General features: G+C 40.2%; 1 protein-coding gene across 2 annotated transcripts; it reads left to right on the top strand.

The window, feature by feature from the left end:
* The first annotated feature begins 4,747 nt into the window (after positions 1-4,747).
* On the top strand, positions 4,748-22,118 carry LOC127618559 (F-box/LRR-repeat protein 5-like). 2 transcript variants are annotated; one of them, XM_052091077.1, is made up of 11 exons: positions 4,748-4,850; positions 8,562-8,777; positions 12,620-12,715; positions 12,884-13,079; positions 14,372-14,551; positions 14,651-14,776; positions 14,864-15,012; positions 15,098-15,180; positions 15,294-16,016; positions 17,919-18,067; positions 19,304-22,118. In XM_052091077.1, exons 1-11 carry the CDS (start codon positions 4,767-4,769, stop codon positions 19,378-19,380), a joined length of 2,079 nt encoding a protein of 692 aa, XP_051947037.1. In that variant the 5' UTR covers positions 4,748-4,766; the 3' UTR covers positions 19,381-22,118. The 2 variants fall into 2 exon arrangements, with proteins under 2 accessions (XP_051947037.1, XP_051947038.1); XM_052091078.1 differs by having other exon boundaries at positions 14,375-14,551; positions 19,304-22,117.
* The last annotated feature ends 139 nt before the right edge of the window (positions 22,119-22,257 follow it).

Genomic DNA, 22,257 nt, shown 5'->3' with positions numbered 1-22,257 from the left:
GAACACCCCCAATTTTGTTGACTGGGGGGGATAATAAATGAGAACACCCCCAAATTTGTTGACTGGGGGGGGGGTAATAAATGAGAACACCCCCAATTTTGTTGACGGGGAATAAATGATAACACCCCCAAAGTTGTTGACTGGGGGGGGGAGTAATAAATGAGAACACCCCCAATTTTGTTGACTGGGGGGGATAATAAATGAGAACACCCCCAAATTTGTTGACTGGGGGGGATAATAAATGAGAACACCCCCAAATTTGTTGACTGGGGGGGGGATAATAAGTGAGAACACCCCCAAAGTTGTTGACTGGGGTGGGGGGGTAATAAATGAGAACACCCCCAATTTTGTTGACTGGGGGGGTTTAATAAATGAGAACACCCCCAAATTTGTTGACTGGGGGGATAATAAATGAGAACACCCCCAAAGTTGTTGACTGGGGTGGGGGGGTAATAAATGAGAACACCCCCAAATTTGTTGACTGGGGGGATAATAAATGAGAACACCCCCAAATTTGTTGACTGGGGGGGATAATAAATGAGAACACCCCCAAAGTTGTTGACTGGGGGGGGGGGATAATAAATGATAACACCCCCAAATTTGTTGGCTGGGGGGGATAATAAGTGAGAACACCCCCAAAGTTGTTGACTGGGGGGGATAATAAGTGAGAACACCCCCAAAGTTGTTGACTGGGGGGGGGTATTAAATGAGAACACCCCCAATTTTGTTGACTGGGGGGACAATAAATGATAACACCCCCAAATTTGTTGACTGGGGGGGATAATAAGTGAGAACACCCCCAAAGTTGTTGACTGGGGGGGATAATAAGTGAGAACACCCCCAAAGTTGTTGACTGGGGGGGGTAATAAATGAGAACACCCCCAATTTTGTTGACTGGGGGGTAATAAATGAGAACACCCCCAAAGTTGTTGACTGGGGGGGGTAATAAATGAGAACACCCCCAATTTTGTTGACTGGGGGGATAATAAATGAGAACACCCCCAAAGTTGTTGACTGGGGGGGATAATAAGTGAGAACACCCCCAAAGTTGTTGACTGGGGGGGGTAATAAATGAGAACACCCCCAATTTTGTTGACTGGGGGGGATAATAAATGAGAACACCCCCAAAGTTGTTGACTGGGGGGGATAATAAGTGAGAACACCCCCAAAGTTGTTGACTGGGGGGGGATAATAAGTGAGAACACCCCCAATTTTGTTGACTGGGGGGGATAATAAATGAGAACACCCCCAAATTTGTTGACTGGGGGGGATAATAAATGAGAACACCCCCAAATTTGTTGACTGGGGGGGATAAATGAGAACACCCCCAAATTTGTTGACTGGGGGGGATAATAAGTGAGAACACCCCCAATTTTGTTGACTGGGGGGGATAATAAATGAGAACACCCCCAAATTTGTTGACTGGGGGGGGATAATAAATGAGAACACCCCCAAATTTGTTGACTGGGGGCGGGATAATAAATGAGAACACCCCCAAATTTGTTGACTGGGGGGGATAATAAATGAGAACACCCCCAAATTTGTTGACTGGGGGGGATAATAAATGAGAACACCCCCAAAGTTGTTGACTGGGGGGGATAATAAATGAGAACACCCCCAATTTTGTTGACTGGGGGGGATAATAAATGAGAACACCCCCAATTTTGTTGACAGGGGGGTAATAAATGAGAACACCCCCAAAGTTGTTGACTGGGAGGGGGTAATAAATGAGAACACCCCCAATTTTGTTGACTGGTGGGGATAATAAATGAGAACACCCCCAAATTTGTTGACTGGGGGGGATAATAAATGAGAACACCCCCAATTTTGTTGACTGGTGGGGATAATAAATGAGAACACCCCCAAATCTGTTGCCTGGGGGGGATAATAAATGAGAACACCCCCAAATTTGTTGACTGGAGGGGGGTAATTTAATATTATCTTATAAAGTTGCATGCTTATTAATAAATGAGAACACCCCCAAAGTTGTTGACTGGGGGCGGGATAATAAATGAGAACACCCCCAATTTTGTTGACTGGGGGGGATAATAAGTGAGAACACCCCCAAAGTTGTTGACTGGGGGGGGTAATAAATGAGAACACCCCCAATTTTGTTGACTGGGGGGGGGTAATTTAATATTATCTTATAAAGTTGCATGCTTATTAATAAATGAGAACACCCCCAAATTTGTTGACTGGGGGGGTAATAAGTGAGAACACCCCCAAAGTTGTTGACTGGGGGGGGGGGATAATAAATGAGAACACCCCCACAGTTGTTGTGTTCTCATATCCCGAACAATAATCATAAGCTTCAAAAGTGAAATAAAATGGATTAGTTTATATTAGCAAATACTTGAAAAACACAAGCAGACGCGCGCCTGTGACGTCACAAGACTCGTTCAAACAAGAGGGATCAGCGCCTTGTAGAGGTCATGAGAGACGATCAGAGAAACAGATTGGTGTAGTCTAGGGCTTATACACGTCGTATTCGACTATCAGTTTTAGGATTTTACCGATGCCCACATGAAATAACCACCAGAACAACGAGCATTTGACCCGGAACTTTTTCAATATAATAACGCGATGCCGCAGCACTTTTGAGTGAATTGTGTTTTATTATTATTATTATTTAAAAATATATACATATATACTTATCTCTAAACCCGCTCAGAGATGCACTGGGGAGCACTGACGAGACAGACAGTAGGACTGAGCTGATCCACCAATCAGAACGTTCATTTCAGACGCGATTGGATATTAACCAATCATATCTTCCGTTTCAGTAAGGGGCGGGACATTTCCAACGTCTGACACGCAAGCATTCCTGGAGAAACTATAATTTGCATATTTATTTCCCTGCTAAACGTAATTAATATTTGTATATACATTTAAATGTAACTTATGCAATTAAACTTTGTGAGAAGACTGCATGTTATTGCACCCCTGGTAGTTTTTATGCTCTTGTTTTCTTTTTTTGCCCTTAACTGCTGTCTATGGTGCATTGTCTCGTGATATCAAATAATTTATATTTCTAAGTAGGAAAACAATTTCACTCTACACGGAAAAACACACAATATTACACAAATAAATAAAAAAACATAAATTTTTATGTAGGCTATATATGGTCATACAAGTATTTACACGCTGTGATGCAGGCGGAAAAGCTAAGGCGAAAGCAACATAACAGAATGCGCATGCGCGAGAAAGTGACCTGCGAGGGATCTCTTCTAGACTCGACCATGGGGTGTTTGTCAAACAGCATGTTTGCGCCCTTTAAGGGCACTTCGAGTAGAGGACGCCACTCGAAGTGTCGTTCCAAACAAAAGTAAGGAAGCTGATTATTTCATAAACAGCCCTTTCACAAGACTTTTTGTGACGGCTACATTCAAACTGTAATGTCATGCTCCCTTCAGAGTGCCCACATAAAGAGCTCTGTCCTTCGTAGTGAGTAGGGCATAGGGATGATCACTTTCGATTGGTTCCCCGCCCCATGTTTTCTCCTCCTTGTACATGTTGCTGCGCACGTAGACGTGATGACGTCTTTTATGTTGCCAGATCCACTTGGCTCCTGTTATATATTAATTTGACGGTGCGTGCACGGTACACTTCAAGAAATGTAACATTATAATATATGTTTGTTAAGCCGAAGGACAGGCATGATGTGTATTCTAATAATAAAATAATAATTAATAATAATACAAATTTTGAACTTGTTTATATTTTATTTTAACTTATTTTATTTATTTTTTGACAGCTGTTTTTATTTTGTGTGCCACTGAGGCGCGTTATTATTTTATTTTATACTATTTTTTATTTATTTGATGTTAGTAGATGTTTTTGTTTTTTTATTCTGTTGAGTTGTTTTTTTTTATTTGATTCTATTTAATTATTTTATTTATTTCATGTGCTCTGTTGAGGAGTGTTTTATTTAATTTTATTATAATTTTTTATTTTGTGTTCTGTTGAGGAGCGTTATTATTTCATTTTAAATTATTTTTTATTATTAATGTAAGGTGTGTGTGATTTTGAGTAGGTTTTTTTATTTTATTTATTAAATGAAATTAAATTTTTTGCTTTGTGTGCTGTTGAGGAACGTTATTATTTTATTTTATACTAAATAATAATACATGAATAAATAAATAATAATAAAACAATTTGAACTTGTTTTTATTTTATTTGAACTTATTTTATTAGTTTTTTTTTTAACAGGTGTTTTTGTTTTGTGTGCTGTTGAGGAGTTTTATTTTATTTTTGAAGGTTTATTTTTTGCTTTTTATGCGGTTAAGGAGGGTTTTTAATTTCATTTATTGTATTTTTTGTGTAAGGGCGGCACGGCGGTGCAGCGGTTAGCACTGTTGCCTCACAGCAAGATGGTTGTGGGTTCAAACCCTGGTTGCCCCAGCCTTTCTGTGTGGAGTTTGCATGTTCTCCCCGTGTCTGTGTGGGTTCTCTCCGGGTACTCTGGCTTCCTCCCACCATCCAAAAGTCATGCAGGCTAGATTAATTGGTGTCTCCAAAAAATTGCCGTGGAGGTGATTCTATGTGTGGCCCTGCGATGGACTGGCGACCTGTCCAGGGTGTCCCCCGCCTTTTGCCCAATGTTAGCTGGGATAGGCTCCAGCCCCCCGCGACCCTGTACACAGGATAAGCGGTTGACGATGGATGGATGGATGGTATTTTTGTGTAGGCGTTTTAAGTGCAGTTGATGAGGGTTTTTGTAGCGAGGATCTGGCGCCCGGTGTGCAGTTGGAGCTGATGGAGGCGCGATGGCTCCGTTTCCCGATGAGGTGGATGTTTTTACAGGGCCGCACTGGCGCATGAAGCAGCTGGTGGGGCTCTACAGCGAAAAGGTTCGTCTCTCATCACTTATATGTGTAAATGTACCCCCTGTCGGGGTTTCTGAGGAGTCATTTGGTGTGTTTTAGTTTGGGGAGAGCTTATGTTAGCCACACGGCTAATAGACAGAGGCTGGAGTGTAACGTCAACGTCTGAGAATGATCTGATCTCAGATCAGCACTGACACTTTATTGCAGCTTTATGTAATGGAACATAAACCTTTAAACCCATTCTAAGCTGCGTGAACTAATGGATGGGGCTTATGAGCGTTTAAGATGACTGTCTGATCTCAGATCTGTTCTAAAAACAGACTGCAGGCTTAATGTTTATTATTATTTTTTTGATCCGATCTAATTAACAGATACGAGAGTTTATTATAAATGTCTGTTCTCAGATCTGTACACTTTATTTTTCTATTTTTATTAAATGTAAACACTAAAACTCTGATATCTAATCTGTATAACAGTAAAAAAAAAAAAAAAAGCCATGTTTAATACAAACACGATCTGATAGATTTGAGTCTGATCTCATCTTGATCTATGATCTGAATTGTTTTCCGCTTTTACACTTTATTTTGTCTTTTTTTTAACATAATATTAATAATATGAGTTGTGGGGAGATTCTCACACTTAGTTTTGTATTTCACCATATTCAGTGTATCTATCCGAAAAGTATGTTTTCATTCATATTTAAATGTGTACGTTGTACCTTTAATTTCCCAAGACCCCCACGTGACTGCTAAATAATAAACATGCATCGTCCAATCACAGCCAACCATGTTAAAATAAAATGATGCATTATAAATGTTGAGTCTATGTACTGATTATCATCGTCCCATGTGTGTCAAACATGTTGAGTGATCCAAACATCATCTGCAGCCTGAAACTGAACTTTTGATCTGTTTTTAGGAGTGAATGCATTTCACTATATAGAGCTATAGGATGCTCCCTTGCTCCCTATTTAGTGAATGACTTAACCTCCAGTGTGTTGTCTGTCATCACTGGTCTCAGAACAGTTTGAAATGCACCTTATTTCCAGCCTAACTCCATATAAAGATGAACTCATTAAAGCTAGGGTGTGTAATCCAGAGAGGCTAGCCGTTAGTAAGCTAGCTTTGAAAGCATAGAGCCCGCCTCGCTTCAGAGGTGTCTCCAAAGCCACGCCTCCCCTATCACACACACGGAGCAGAGTCTTAAGCGCCAGGCGTTTTTTTTTTTTTTTCGTTGTAGAAGTTTCTAAAACTGTCTTTTCTTGTTTCGTTTTACTGGTGGTTCAGGAGGAACATTAGCTAGCTGTGGTTCGCCTCTCATTCTCGCGCTCTCTCTGATGACGTGTAAATATCTGCGCGAACAAGTTGCGCGGCGGTATGCAAATATAGATTGACAGACAGGAAGGACATCCTATCATTACATTCGGAGCGAATGCAATTATCAGTTGATAATTTTTTAGTCCTGTCCCTTCCACAGAATATATTGCCTCCGCGTCTGAGACCGTCAATCCGCGCATCTTATCACGTGGCTCGTTGAGCGCGTTACCGTGGAGACGTAGCGCGTGTGGAGGCTTCACGCTATTCTCCGCAACATCCACGCACGACTCACCACACGCCCCACCGAGAGCGAGAACCACGTTATAGGGACCACGAGGAGGTTACCCATGTGACTCTACCCTCCCTAGCAACCGGGCCAATTTGGTTGCTTAGGAGACCTGGCTGGAGTCACTCAGTGTGGTAGTCAGCGTCTTTAATCGCATATGTGGCATATCAAACAAAACTAGAGACGCTACTCATTACACCCAAACAGGTTTGAAGGAAAAAATGAAAGAGGTTGCTTGCCAGAGGGACTTTTGTTGGCTCTGTGCCTGTAAAAGTCATCCTCAGTGCGGACAGTCCAGACTTTTAAATTATGCATTGCGTATAGCGAAACCAAAATACAGCGTCCATGCATGTGGACGCGGTGTCGCACAAGGTTAAAACGTTCTCTTGTCCCACTTTAATGTGCTGTGAACTATGAGTACGCCATTTGCTGGTTGATTCCACTGAATCGTGGACATGGGGCGAGTGTTGGATAAACCTGTTTGAAAGCAGTCTGTTATTCTTCAGACATGATTTAGGGTTTTTCCCGAATTTTTAACGGTGATCTTTCAAGCTACAATCACCAAACTTGGTACAGACCTTCAGACTGTTCTGCAGTTTAGTTCGCAACGGAGCACAGTTTGCATGAAAAATTGGTTATGTGAAAGCTGTCTTGCGGACTGGGGTGCGCCCAGCGGTACCGAACCCAAGACTACCTGTAGGAGGTGTTCTGAGTTCAGTTGCAATTGAACTGTAGCACGATTCGTGTGAATGTGAAAGCAACTCGGACTATGGTGCGCACTCCTTCAGGAAGTAAAGTAACCTGCGCATGCGATTTAGCCGATGACGACATCTTTCGTTTCGACAACACATGAGGATCCACAAGGATCCACGCATCCCTGAAAGTCCCAAAAAAGTAATGACACCACAATGGCATACAAGTACAATCAACGCTATAAATACTGTCTGTCTGTCTATCTATGCACCTTATAAATACTATTATAGGTTATAAATATAGGGTATAATGTGCCGATAACTTCACTTGAGCGTGAGTAAGCGTACAGTGCAAACAAAGATGCAAATTAATTCCTTGCATGCAGCAAGCGTCTCCTCAAAAAACGGCGTTTGCGAGCAGCAGCAAGCCGTCTTCCCCTGGACATCTGATGAGTTACGCCATGAAGCGCACATACACGCAGTTGTCTTTCACTCTCCTGTTCATAATGGCACCAAAAGCACCGGGAACAATCGGACAAACGTGCCCTGTGTGAAAGCTCCCTAAAAATGGTAAATTAAAGACTGTTGTGCGTGAAAATCCCAGGAGATCAGCGGTTACAGAAACGCTCAAACCGGCCCATCTGGCACCATCAATAATGCCACGGTCACATGTTTCCCCCATTCTGATTAACTGAAGCTCCTGACCCGTATCTGCATGATTTGATGCACTGCAGCCACACGATTGGCTGATTGGATATTCACATGGATGATTGTTGGTGCCAGACGGGCTGGTTTGAGTATTTCTGGGATTTTCTCGCACAAAAGTCTCTAAAATTTACTCCGAATGGTGCCAAAAACCAAAAAAAACATCACGTGAACGGCAGTTCTGCCATTGGAAACACCTCGGCACCAAAACCTTGGTCAACGGAGAATGGCCAGATTGGTTTGAACTGACAAAGTCTACGGTAACACGGATAACCACTCTGTACAATTGTGCTGAGAAGAGTATCATCTCAGAATGGCATGTGGGTTGGCGCTGTTTTGGTGGCACGAGGGGGACCAGCACAATATGTAGGTGTAGGTGGTTTTAATGTTGAGGCTGATCGGTGTACATTGACGGCATGATGAAATGGCCAAGACTCTTCAAACTCAACTCTAAATGTAGACAAGTATAGAGATAGGCCTATTTACCGGTGTTACCGATTAATCTGGGCCGAGAGTTGCTTTTTGTAACTTGTTTATCGACAAAAATATATGCCAATAGTTTAGTTTTTTTCTTCTCTGTGGCTGGTGCTGGAGGATCTCCGCTATTTGTTTCTAATCTATCTCTTTTCTGTCTTTCTTTCTCAGAAATGACACACTTCACCTTTAACTATTCAGATGTCCTGAATTATTATTGTACCCTATTTAATGAACCATTTTTGTGTGTTTCCACCGACAGCTGTCGAACACCAACTTCTCCAACGACAGAGATTTCCGCTCGTTTCTGCAGTCGCTGCTCGCGACATTCAAGGAGTTCAAGATGCACGAGCAGATCGAGAACGAATGCATCATCGCACTGCTGCAGCAGCGCAGTCACACGGTGTACCACGTGCACGCCGACAACAAGCTCTCCGAGATGCTGTCGCTCTTCGAGAAGGGGCTCCGCAGTGTTAAGGTGTGTGATGAAATGAAATTCAACTACAGACGTAGTTATAGTTAAAACAAACGCTTCAAGCTACACAAGCTCAGTTTCATGCATCCTTGCATTCCGAAATGAGTCCAAACTCAGTTCATCAAGGAGTGCATGTTCAGGTCGAGTATGGTTCTGGCTGTGAAGTGAGGTGATCCAGACCGGAGCACTGGTAATTACTGACGCTTACTGGACTTTCTGTGGTCAGACCGAAGGACTATTAGCCCTGGTGTGACGCAGATCTAGTTGATGTCATTGTTGGTCGCTGATGTCATATCCTGTGATAAACTGGATTTTCTGTTGAAAGATAGTTTGATGTACAGTGTGACATACTGTAACTTTCCGAACCCAAAACACTTCCAGTCCACCCAGACCATTTATTGAAACCAAATACAAAAACGAATCATTCAGATATAATTTTATTAACAAATGACTGCTAGAGGTAGACCAATTAATCGGTGCCAATAGTTGCTGGCTATCTGCAAAAATCCCTACCGATAGTTGCCAATTGTTTTTTTTTTTATTCCTCATCTTGTGAAATATATTTATATTTACACTGTATAAGCAAAACTCGTGCAATAAAAAGCTTCATTTGCTAATTGCTAACATATAGAGCATTGTAACAAAGCCAAGTGCCCGGTGTATTTCGGGCTTGTTTATAGTTAATAGTCCAGTGATTTGCACCATTATTGGGACTGTGGTTGCACAATAAACTGCTTTTGGGGTTAAATTCATTTGTATCCTCCGTGTTTGTGCCCAACATAGTAAGGAAAGACTAAGAAATGTTTCATCATTCTATAAATCGATAAAAATACAAAAAACTATCGGCCGAATAATCGGTTATCAGCTTGCTTGTGGTATCGGCAGCATCCGCTATCGGTCTATGGAGGCCCAAACCGGCATAAATAATAAATAAATAAATGTAATAATAAAGGACTAAATGTCTTGATAAAACAAATATAATTTGTTTTTAATTATATTTATTCCTGAATTTATTATTGTATGACTTTATTCCTTTATTATTTTCTATATTTATTTTTAACTTTATTTTTATTCTTTTTAGCTTTAATTATTTATTCATTTATTTTGCATATTTTTTTATTTATGTGTTAATTTATTTTTTATATTTATATATTCCCATATATATTTATTTATTGATACATGTATTTATTTTTACTTTTCTGTGTGCAACATGTAAATGAGGGAGGCGGTCCTTGCGGAGCTCCAGTGCATCATTGGTCGAGAGCTCAATAGTACTTATCAGGAGCAGATGGACGTCCCACCTCAGCACCCCCTGATTCTTACAGATTTAGAATATGCAGGGAAACGTTTTGCAGAGAGTTTAACAATCCAGGATGTGCTTCAACATTCATACCGGCATACAGCTCTCCTAAAACATCAATCAGCACCTCTACTCTAAATTAAACAGTCATTTGATGCGTGATTATCCACTTCATTAGCATGTCGCTCAACTCTCTAGATATGAAGCGTCAGCTATAACATGCATAAACGATCAGGGAAATGAAGCATGGTTGTATCTTTTACAATAACAATCATAACAACAGAAAACAATATTATGGATCTGCAGACATCAAAATATGAAGTTATATACACAGAAAAAAAAAAGAAAAGGACAAGGTTAAATCATATCATTTATGAAACTTGCTCATTTTGTGGTTTTGTTGAAGAAACAGATCCCCATTTATTTTGTGATTGTAGTATAACCAATACATATTGGATTGACGTAAGCTCTTATGTTTTTAGCCCCACAAATAGCTTTAGTTTACACGATATATATGACCTAATGTCACATCAAAACAAGTCCAGAGTAATCGAGCACAAGCTTCAATCTACAATAAGCCAATGGTAAGCAGACCCCGCCCACATCATTATCATACAAGAGACAGAAATGTAAGAATAAATACAAAAATAAATAAATGTGGGAATATTTAAATATAGAAATAAATACATGTGGGAATAAATAAATATAAAATAAATGAATGCATAAATAAATAATAATAATAAAAAACTAATGAAATAATAAAAAAAGTTTTAAAGAATAAAAATAAAGAGAAAATAATAAATAAAAAGAGAAAATGATAAATAAAGGGAAAATTCATACACAAATAAATTCAGGAATAACTTTCATTAAAAACGATTTATATTTGTTTTATCAAGACATATATTTTCTTATTACATTTATTATTACATTTATTTCTTTATGTATTTATTTATTATTTTTGCATGTTTTGCCCTCCATAGAATCCGCTATCGGTCAACCTCTAATGACCGCTCTCATTTACACACCAACACCTATTTAGGATGAGCTATGCTGGTAACTGGTTCGCCAGTCAAAAAACTGGTCATTTAATAATCAGTTGCAAAAAAACGGCCTGTTTACTGTAATTCTAAGGTTCAGAGAGAGGGTGCTCATCATGGGTGCTCGTCATGGGACAAAATATAATAATAAGGTATTTAAAGTGTACTTTAAATGTGCTCTTTGATGATTCAGTTCAGTAAAAATTAAACTGATAATGTTTTAATCGTCAATAAACCTTCCTTGATTATGCATCAAGGAATGGAAAATGCTGCCCAAACATTGCACTGTAAACACTAATATGTTGACTTTACTCAAATGAAATGAGTAATGGCATCTCCAAAACTTAGGTAATTATGTAAAGTAATTAACTTCACTTAACTTGGCTTTCTTCACACATTAGCCGCTTTTCCACTATCGCCATGGCTATCAACTGGCCAACCAGGGTCAATAGCCTCAGACCTCGAGCTGCGTTCCCACCATTATGCCAGTAGCCCTAAAACACGCCACCCTGGTGCCAACCCGTTTTACAAGCAATAGGGAAGCTCAAGATGAGGTATCATGTTATCTAGACAATCGAGTAGTTGTATCGTTTGTAAATATTAGCTAGCTAGCAAGATAAGTTAGCGTTGACAATTCGCCGACTGTAACTGCCATGGTGTCCCGATTGGTCTCTCCACTAACAGCGGGACTATGTCCCAGCACAATGTCCATTATCTCAAACCGTGGAAAGTTATTTCTTTAGGCACCCGGTTTGTCCATTGACTTCTACGGTACCGTTGAGTGCTTGGATACACATGCTGGCTAGCCTTTGACATTGACTCCGCCTCACTCCCTAGTTGTCCTTCTTTGGCCCAAGGATAATCGGTATGAGCCAAAGGCCAGTGGGAACGCAGATTGCCCTGGCACGCCCTAATTTGGCCCAGTAGTAGAAACGCAGCTATTCACTTTGAAGTGCACAGCACATGCAGACTATATATATATATATTTAGTTAAATCACAGCCTTTTGTGGGTTAATTATCACACGAAGACATATTGAGGTTTTAATTCGATAAATTGTGCTTTCATTACATAATCTTAAATATGTCAAATTCCTTCGTTTTTTATAGTAAATTCCATTTTTGAATGGATTGCGCAATTCCACACGTGTTTTCCGCATCACGAAAATCACAAGGCCCAATTTTTTTTAAACTTCTAATTGGCTTTGATTGTATTACTGCTGTTAACCATGGGTTAAATAATGTTGCATGTGATATTAGGGGTAGGGTCATTCTAGAGGGCCTTTGATTGGACAAGTCATCAATGTTTTTGGCCCGTTTTTGTAAAAGAGAAAGACTGTCAATTTTACTATATGATCATATTGGTTAATGTTTTTACCTATTATTTATACATGTTTTCCATTAGAATAATGAGCACTGATGAATCATGTGCAACAGGACAATTTATTAACAGGAGAATGTCAATAGTGTGAATTTTAATTTCATGTTCTCTCCGTCTTTGTGATGTCAGAGCGAGTATGAGCAGCTGAATTATGCGCAACAGCTGAAGGAGCGTTTAGAGGCGTTCACTCAGGATTTCCTTCCTCACATGAAGGAGGAAGAGGAGGTGAGATGAACTTTTAAATGACATTAATTGAAAATGAAAGTTGACAGAATTGCAATGAAATTACAGAATTTTCATTTTGGGTGTGAACAAACACTTTCAGTTTTAAGTAATCCAGGATATTCCTGTAAAACTCTAGTGAATTGGTATTGTTTGTTTGTTTGTTATAAGGTTTATCAGCCGATGTTGATGGAGTATTTCACGTACGAGGAGCTGAAGGACATTAAGAGGCAGGTAATACAGCAGCACTGCTGCAATCGGTCCTGGAGCTCCGCAGCTGATGTGCTGAAGGGATTGAACCTGTGGAGTCAAGCTGAGGAGCTGCACAAGGCCTTCAAATACTCCGACCACGAGAAGACTGAAGACGGTGAGACCACTAGAGTTAAAACACAACATGAAACATCATTCACAACATATTTGAATTCCATTATGTGAGATATTTCCGGAAATTATGTAAGGCGAGACTTGATTTTATCAATCAGGATTTGATTAGAGATGCATTAGATAGTGATTTGTTATTTATCGGAATCCTGCAAGATTGGATATTTATGTTTATATTAGGTAGAGCTGAAGTATGAATCCTCGCTCTGTAGAGTTCAGTGCATTGGGAAACATTGACGTATGTCATGTGAGAGGGCCGTTATTCTGAAACTCATAATGTGTGCAATCCTCGAGTCATATTTACAGTGTCTTCTGACTTTAAAAACTCAATATGGGCCATAAAGAACATTTTCTAAAGCTTTAATTAGTCTAAATAGAGGTTGTATAGCACCTCGTTATTGACCACGGTGTGGTTTTGCGCACAGCCATTTCTCTTTACAATTCGAAAGTCCCGTGTTGTAAATCCAGTGACGCTGGTAGTGACGATTCTCTCTGACCAATCAGTGATCTGTGGGATTTTGACGTCACATTTAGTATCGGCTCGGCTCGCTTGGAACCTCGACCGAGGTGGTACTAAAACAGTATCAGGTACCAGGTACTATCCACAGTGGAAAACCCCCCAAAAAAGTGAGCAGAGTTTAGTCGAGCTGTACCGTGCAGTGGAAAAGCCCCATAAGTCCCTGCCTGTCAGAGTAAGGAAAGACTTTTCTTAACATTCTATAAATCAATAAAAAATTGGTCAATTAATCGGTTATCGACCTTTTCCACCACCTTAGTTATCGGTTTAGGCAAAATCCACTATTGGTCGACCTCTACTGCAAAGTCTAAAATATGAGTTAAACCCAGATTTTGGACTATAAAATTTGTGATCGGAGAGAAAAGGTCCAAAATGTTATTAGTGGTATTTTCTAAAGCATCACTATTTCTTTTGTTCATATTTGTGTTACAGATATGATACGAGGAGTGGTGTGTTATCGCTATTCTAAGTGATCAGACCTTTGATTTTTACAGTAAAACAAGTGAAAAATCCTGTAGATTGCACTGAAGGAGAAACCTTAGCAGCTGTTGCAGTTTCATGTTTTCACAGAATTTCTCAACATCCTGAAAGTGTTGTCGTATGATGCAAAACTGAAGTTTCCCCTGTGACAGACCATACAGAGCATGCCTTTTGACACATCCTCGTGCCCTGGCTCAACACGTCTAAGTTTCACTTTGAGGTCCAGCTGTCCAGTGTGTCCTTCATGTGTCTAATGTGTATGTGTTCCTGTTGTCTCTTAGCAGAGCAGGACGGCGACCGGGTGTCCATCTCCGCGCTGCCTCAGGAGGTACTGTTGAGGGTTTTTCGGTATCTGAGTCCAGTGGATCTGTGTCGATGTGGGCAGGTGTGCAGTATCTGGGCGCAGGTGGCCAAGACGGGCTCGCTTTGGAGACATCTGTATCCTGTACGCTGGGCCAGACGTGAGCTAACACTTTCTCTGTACCAGTTTAAAATCAGTTCTGTGAATCGGTATCTTTATTTATCCAGAATTGCTCTTTTTATGCATGTTTGTTGTCTAGGTGACTATTACTGTGGTCCTCCGGGTGAGCTGGACCAGGAGCCGGATGACGAATGGGTGAAGAGTATCCAGAACGAAGGACGAGCCTATCTGGAGTGGGACGAGGATGCAGACGTGGACGAATCGGGTGAGGCTCCACTCCTCGACATTTAAACTACACTTCCCATGATCCCCTGCACTGTAGCTCATTAGTTTGCTTGTGTTGTGTGTTCAGAGGAAGCATCAGAGGATTCTCCAGCCATCAGTGCGGTCCAAAGAGAGAAGAAACTGCTCGATGGAATAATCCAGAACCTTCTACCCACCGTTGGCCCGTCTGTGCGCTCGCTTAGCCTGGCATACAGCTCGGCCGTCTCCAGTAAGATGGTGCGTATTGGTCCTGCAAACTGAATATTTGTGTGCTGCGGTGTATGAGTGAGGGATGGTAAGATTAGCTGATTTTCTCTCTCAGGTGCGACAGATCCTCAGTTTCTGCCCGAATCTGACTCACCTGGACCTCACGCAGACTGACATCTCTGACTCCGCCTTTGACTGGTAAGCTCCTCCCCTCCTTGCATATAATGATGATGTTACAGAACTTGTTCATTGCTTAGTTTGCGACCACTGCTTCTCGATTTAATTTCAGTGTTTTTGCTTTGTTTTTGTAGTTGGGCGGAGTTTGGGATGTGTCGTTCTCTTGAGCACCTCGATCTGTCGGGCTGTGACAAAACCACCGACCGCACGCTGAAGCTACTGTCCCTCGGTTTGGGCAATTTAATGGAATCCACATACGTTAAGAACAGCTTCGATCGCAGAGCCAGGCTGCTGAAATCCCCGCCCTCTCCAATCAAACTACAGAATGTGGATTCCCTTCCACCAATGGGACGCAGCTGCCAGGATCTTATTTTCAAGCGAAGGCCAGGTGGGCGTGGCTCAGGCTGTGGTCCCGCCCACGTGTGGGTTCTCGATCCCATTGAACTCGCCGACATCGAAGATGCAGCCGATTGGAGCAAGCGAGGGGGAGTGTCTGCTCAGGAAAGTGGGAGGGGTGTTTTTTTAGAGCTGCAGGAAGGGGGCAGATCTTGCTGCTGTAGGAGAAGCCGGAGGCTGGGCTTAAAGACTGGTATTAGCTCCGCCCACTGGCAGTACGGCTCAATAGGAGATGCACGCTGTGGTCACTCCACCTGCTGTACGTCGGATAAGGCCCTCTGGACTGTAAGAGAGGCGCACCTCCAGGCCACTGGGGGCAGCATTGATTTTCGGACTAAATGCTCATTTGAGGGCAACTCTTGCCCTGAGCATCACAACGGGACTGACCAATCAGGAGCCTGTCGGGCACTTAGGTTCCTCAGCCTGTCGGGATGCTATCAGGTCACAGATCTCGGCCTGAGGTACAGAACAAACACTCATTTTCCTATGTTAGCTTGTTCAGTTTCTCAGTCAAACTTATTTAGGCCATTTTGAGATAATCGGCATCGGCCGGTAACGTTTGTATGAGGCTATATCACATAAATCACCATTATATTGGTTGTCTGCAGCCTACTCTATATTTATCGGCATCGGCCATTGAAAAATCCGTCTTTGTTGACGTTTACTCATTTTTACCTCTCATATTTATTCCACCATGTAAGTCTGTTATTGTCATGTTTCATTCACCCCAAAGTTTCTTCCCATTGAGTTCTTATCTGAGAAAGTTTGCGTACCTATTTAAAAAAAATACACTCGTTCACGTTGTTCCATGATATCGCTTCACATGCTTCAGTTCACAATGCAACCAATCTTTTAAATGTATTGGATATTGTTTGAGTTTTCTTTGTTTGTAAACGCTATGACTTAAAGGTGCAGTCAGTAATTTTCACTCTGTTGTCTTTGACTTACACTGACACCTAGTGGCCTGGATGCAGTATCGTTTAAACAAAATAGTTTTCAGTTACCAATCCCATTGTAGAAATTCACTATTCACAATCCGATATAATGAAATTTAATCCATTAGTGAAAGTGTCCAATACTGAGATAAAGTGAGTAGTATTTGGCTGGTCATGTGACTATAATATGGCCGCCCCCATGTGAGGACCCTCTCCATACAGATTAAAACTGCTTTTATAAGGTTACTGAAGACTGTGGTTCAGGTGGTGGAGCGGGTCGGCCATTAATCACAGGGTTGGCGGATCGATTCCCGGCCCACACGACTCCACATGCCGAACTGTCCTTGGGCAAGACACTGAACCCCAAATTGCTCCCAATGGCAGGCTAGCGCCTTGCTATTTAAGTGCAGATCATTTACCATTTGTTTGTAAAAGGTAATATCTTCCTGTCCATGAGGGTTTTGTGGCATCAGAACTATTGAAAAAATCTTTACAAAATGTTAGATCTCATTTTGCCAAAAATTCAACCTTGATTTGAAAAGGATTTCAGTCACTCAATACAGATTTAATGAAGTTAACACTAGGCCTGGGTATCGATACAGATTTCCAGATTCGATTCTGATTCGATGTCGATTCATATGGGTATATTTGAGTTAGAATGTCCCGTTTGCGGACATGTGGAAGCAATGATCTCCCAGCTAATGCTGTTAATTGTTCAGGGGAACTGCTAACTAGGTACTTTACGAAAATATACACTTTAATTATTATATTTGATAGTTTTTCATCATTTTGGTCACATTTTAGCTTTTTAAAAATGAGCAAATCCATGTATTTAATAAATATGATAATATTTGCATAATTTAAAGGTATTAACATTTGATTGGTTGAACATGTGCTCAAAAGCGGTACTGTCTCTTTAAGACAACCAGCATTTCTGAGCGCATGTTAACGAGAGACTTGAATGGCTTTATCTCATCTGTGCGATGCCGGATTTGAATTAAATGTTGTTGTTTTTTTGTCCTTTTTTGACTCTAAATAACAGAAAAGTTATTAAAAGTGACATTATTAATTTACAAATCGGTTGCATGGATCTCGTCTTTGGACACACGTTACATTACACGAAACAACTTTTAATCTCAAAACGCAGTGAAAAGGTGTCTCCGCTGAATACTTCTCCACTTTAGTGCACAATTCCTTCACTGTTGAGTGTCAACATATACCAGCCAGTTGCCAAATATTAAAATTTTTGTCACATGGTGTGAAGTTTGGTTGCAAATGCAAGTGATTTGCTCTCATTGTAGTGGAGGGTTACGCAGAGTAAAAGATCGATCCTGGGATTTCTTGGGATGTGTACAGACAATGCATAAAAAGTAGTTGTGTGAGTTTATATGCTTAAGATAATTAACATTACATTGATGTGTATTGCAGGTGTCTGTCTCGGCGTGGAGGGCTCCCCCTACTGGAACATCTGAATCTGTCAGGCTGTCTGCTCATCACAGGGGCGGGGCTTAAGGAGCTTGTGTCTGTTTGCCCCGCCCTCAACATCGAGCACTTTTACTACTGCGATAACATTAATGGTAACACGCAAAATTACGAAAATGTATTCAGAAGCAACAAGACTTGTTTTATGATAACACACAACCACTTGTAGGATTGCTTAATTAATAAATGACACTCACAGACACCGGATTAACCCGTTTTTATTTAAAAGATTTCCTGTTTCGGTGACGTAAAGAAATAGTGATGCTTTAGAAACGTATCCAAAATTAAACGCTTATAACTTGACAAAAACATAATTTTTTTAAATGATATAGATTATGATACATTTTGAGACACTCAAAAATCACAAAAATAAATTGAGCCAAAAATTTGCTTTTTTTCTTATTTGACGTGATGATATGTCTTTTGGGTGTAAATAAGAAAAACTCAGAAAAACTGCTTTTATTTTGTTTCCAATCAAGTCCGCTGTATGTGAGGAAAAAGTTTGTGTTGATTCAACAAAGCAATCAAACTTTATAGCATTACAAATATAATTTATAGTAGTAGTCGTGAGATTTCACAGAATGAGTTTCATTCTGTGTCATTTGAGTCATCATTGAGTCTGTGTCGTGTATTTGGCACCATCTCCTGGTGGTCATATGTAACATTGTGCTTCATGTGGATTATCTAATGATCTATACATCTGATTATCTTGTGTGATGACTCGTTTGAAAGATAATCACAGACTCTAAATAATGATGTGTGAGATTTTATGTTCTGTTCATATTACATGAACTTGTAAGTAAAAACGTGGCATGTAAGCAACACCAGCATACCGGTAATTGTCAAGACATATACTTGGTTATTTCCCATTATATTTCTGTCTGTGAGTAACAAATGTACTGGTTATATTCGACTCTTCGAGAGCTTTCCAACAACATATGACACATGGATATCTGATCCGTTTGATGTTTTACTGATTGCAATAGTTTTTACAGTTCAAAATATGGAGCACTTCTGATTTATCTGCAGATTTTAAAGCAGTTGTTCAGGTTTGGTCATAATGTCACACATGCATTATAAAGTAGAGCTTCTAAGCTTTCAAACGATACATATATTGTGACTGGAGTTTATTGTATAAGCTTAAAGGGTTAACCTTTATACATGTTGTGTGCTGTATATTACGTTATATGTAACGTGTTGAACTGAAATGTCAAACCCAATTCATTATGATGTACATTGGTAACTGTGGGCTCATTCATTCTTTTGGGCACGGACTTCAGAATGCAAAAATCATCTCGTTCAAATAAACTTTATTCTCTCTCTCTCTGCAGGTCCTCATGCTGACACGGCCAGTGGATGTCAGAACCTACAGTGTGGCTTCAGAGTGTGCTGTCGATCTGGAGAGTGATGCTCTTTCCTCTTTATTTATCTCTATTTACCCTCCGTTCTCTCTCTCTGTCTCTCATAATGTGCACTTTAAACGAGAGGTCTGCTCAGGACGCTCTCTGATGCAACATGGTTTCCATAAAATTGCAAACGCTTCAAATAAAGCAAGAGAAAATCAGCTTTGTAAACGCACCACCTCCATTTCTGCCGGGTTTTATTGTGAAGGAACAATACTTGTGTGTGTATATTTGTAAATAATTCAGTTGCCTACAGGATGTCTGTTCAGGTGAAGAGAGGTGCTCTTTAAGTTTCAGTGTGAATCGAAGAACATGTCTAGGACATATTTCACCCTAGAATTAAAAATAAAGAAATATTACATTATATTGTGCTTAAAGAAAATGAAGCCCGTTTTAAAAGGGTTCAACACAAGTTGGGGTCAGTCGACAGAATTTGTGGCATAATGTTGATCGCCACAAAAATTGATTTTCGACTCGTCCCTCCTTTAAAAAGGCAAAAATGACACTTACAATGAAGTCAATGGGGTTTAATCTGTTAACATTAAAATACTCCCTGTTTCAACAGTATAGACGCAAGACATAAACAATATGTGTGTTAACATGATTTTACTGTCATTAAATCACAAACTGACCACATCTGTGGAAAGTGCAATTTTACAACTTGACCTTAAACCCTAAAACAACCATAAAAATGGTGATTTAAACAACTTTACAGCTCAAATAATGCACTAGTTTTACTGAAGAATTAATGTAAGTGCTTTTATAAAATGATAAGCTTCACATTTCTGCATTTTATACACCTTTTAAAAAATTGGTCCCATTGACTTCCATTGTAAGTGTCTCACTGCTACGCAGATTTGGGCTTTATTTAAAGAAATAAAGAGATGAGTCTAAATTATTTATTGTGATGATCAACATTGCCACAAATGCTGTCGATTGAGCTTTTATACTGAACCCTTTCAAGAGTTTTTGCATTGTGATGTCATTTAAATGTTTTTAATTTTATCCCCTTTTTATCCCAATCTGGAACGCCCAATTTACACTACTTAGTAGGGCCTCGTGGTGGCACGGTTACTCGCCTCAATCCGGGTGGTGGAGGACGAGTCTCAGTCGCCTCCGCGAGATCTGAGACGGTCAATCGGCGCATCTGATCACGTGACTCGTTGTGCACGACACCGCGGAGACTCACAGCATGTGGAGGCTCATGCTACTCTCCACGATCCACACACAACTCACCACACGCCCCATTGAGAGAACCACTAATCACCACCACGAGGAGGTTACCCCATGTGACTCTACCCTCCCTAGCAACCGGGACAATTAGGTTGCTTAGGAGACCTGGCTGGAGTCACTCAAGATTCAAACTCACGACTCGAGGGATGATAGTCAGCGTCAATACTCGCTGAGATACCCAGACTCCATATTGTGACGATATTTTGATGACACTTTAGCACTTAAATTTGCATAAAAGTGTCATTCGAATGACTGTAATGCACAACAGCAATGATGTATTATTTAGTACCGCTATTATTGTAATGACAGTATCATTGCACAGCTGTAATACACTACAAAATGACTTTATTATAGTAATGAGATTCTAATAAGAGTCGTTAGAAAATAATGTGAATTACAAATAAACACCCCTCAAAATGTGTAAAACATCCCAATGCATTACAGTAATGAGAGTTGATGGGGGGGTGGGGCTTAATTGTCATGAAAATAAAGTCACAACGCAAAAACAATCTTTTATTGGTCTTAAAAATAGGCATCATTTTCTTTGTGCAAATTGTAATATCTTTTTCTTTGATTTTGCTATAAAATAAGACCGGGACGTTCACCCTTTGAGTGCTTTAAGATGTTAAGAATCTCTTTTGTGGAGCGTTTTCTTTCTTTTCTTTCTCGAGTATTTTCCCCAGGCATGTTTCGAGGTGGGAGTGTTATATCTCCATATGCATCTCACGTTCAAGCTCCAGCGTGACTGAATTGTTGCTTTGGGTTTGATGGTAATATCACCCGCTTTGCTTCCCCATGAGGACTAGTACTTACTTAGGCTCAAGCTCAAGGCCAATGATTTGTCAAATAATGCAGGTGTTTTGGGGAACTAATCTATTCTAGAGGTTTTACCTGACACTGAAATGACTGCATAGTTGCCAGATAATTAGTTACAATTTTCCCTGCTAGCTTGAATGAACAAGAAGACGTCAGTGATTAAAGGAATATTCCGGCTGAGCTCAATCATCAGCATTTGTGCTGTAAATGGGGGCCAGTCCGTAAACATTAAATACGGTTAGCCACAAGACATGGACAACATACCTGTTAACAGTTCATCGGTGTTGCGTTGTCATAGCAACGGAGTTGTCAACTTTACATCGATAAGGTTAGTAAGCCATTTTCTCCCACTAAATGTATAATGTTTACCTTTACAGATTCATTTCCATTGTAAGTGCCTCATTGTAATCCAGCCTTTAATGCATTTTATGTGGTGGTCAACATTACGCCACAATCTCGTGTTGATCCCGGAATATTCCTTTAAACATCTGGCAACCAGGTCGGAGTGCGATTTTTGTTTTTGTTTGAATTTTGGCACTGAATTCAAGAAAAGCTCTGATTGGTTCAAAATAAGGGGTTGTTTGTGATCCTCAGTTCCAGTCCTGGATATATTTAACTCTTCTGAGTTTATAGATGCTGCATGATGTCTCTTTTGAGTCCTGTAGCTGACGATTAAAAGCATCTTACAATAAAATTTACATGTGTCAAACTCTTTATTTTATTTACACTTATTAAAAACTCAAATCTAAAAACACCATTTGAGCCACCACCCTATAATTTAACAATTCTGATTCATGTGATTTATTATACATGTATTTGTTCTTATGGCCAGA

Source organism: Xyrauchen texanus, chromosome 25 (assembly GCF_025860055.1).
Source record: "Xyrauchen texanus isolate HMW12.3.18 chromosome 25, RBS_HiC_50CHRs, whole genome shotgun sequence".
NCBI classification, from domain to species: Eukaryota; Metazoa; Chordata; class Actinopteri; order Cypriniformes; family Catostomidae; genus Xyrauchen; species Xyrauchen texanus.
This window is presented reverse-complemented; position numbering and strand designations above follow the sequence as displayed.

Coding starts and splice junctions, on each gene's coding strand:
- LOC127618559 (XM_052091077.1), top strand. CDS start 4,767: ATGGCTCCGTTTCCCGATGAGGTGGATGTTTTTACAGGGCCGCACTGG. Junction 15,181..15,293: donor TCTGACTCCGCCTTTGACTG/GTAAGCTCCTCC, acceptor TTGTTTTTGTAG/TTGGGCGGAGTTTGGGATGT. Junction 18,068..19,303: donor CTACTGCGATAACATTAATG/GTAACACGCAAA, acceptor CTCTCTCTGCAG/GTCCTCATGCTGACACGGCC.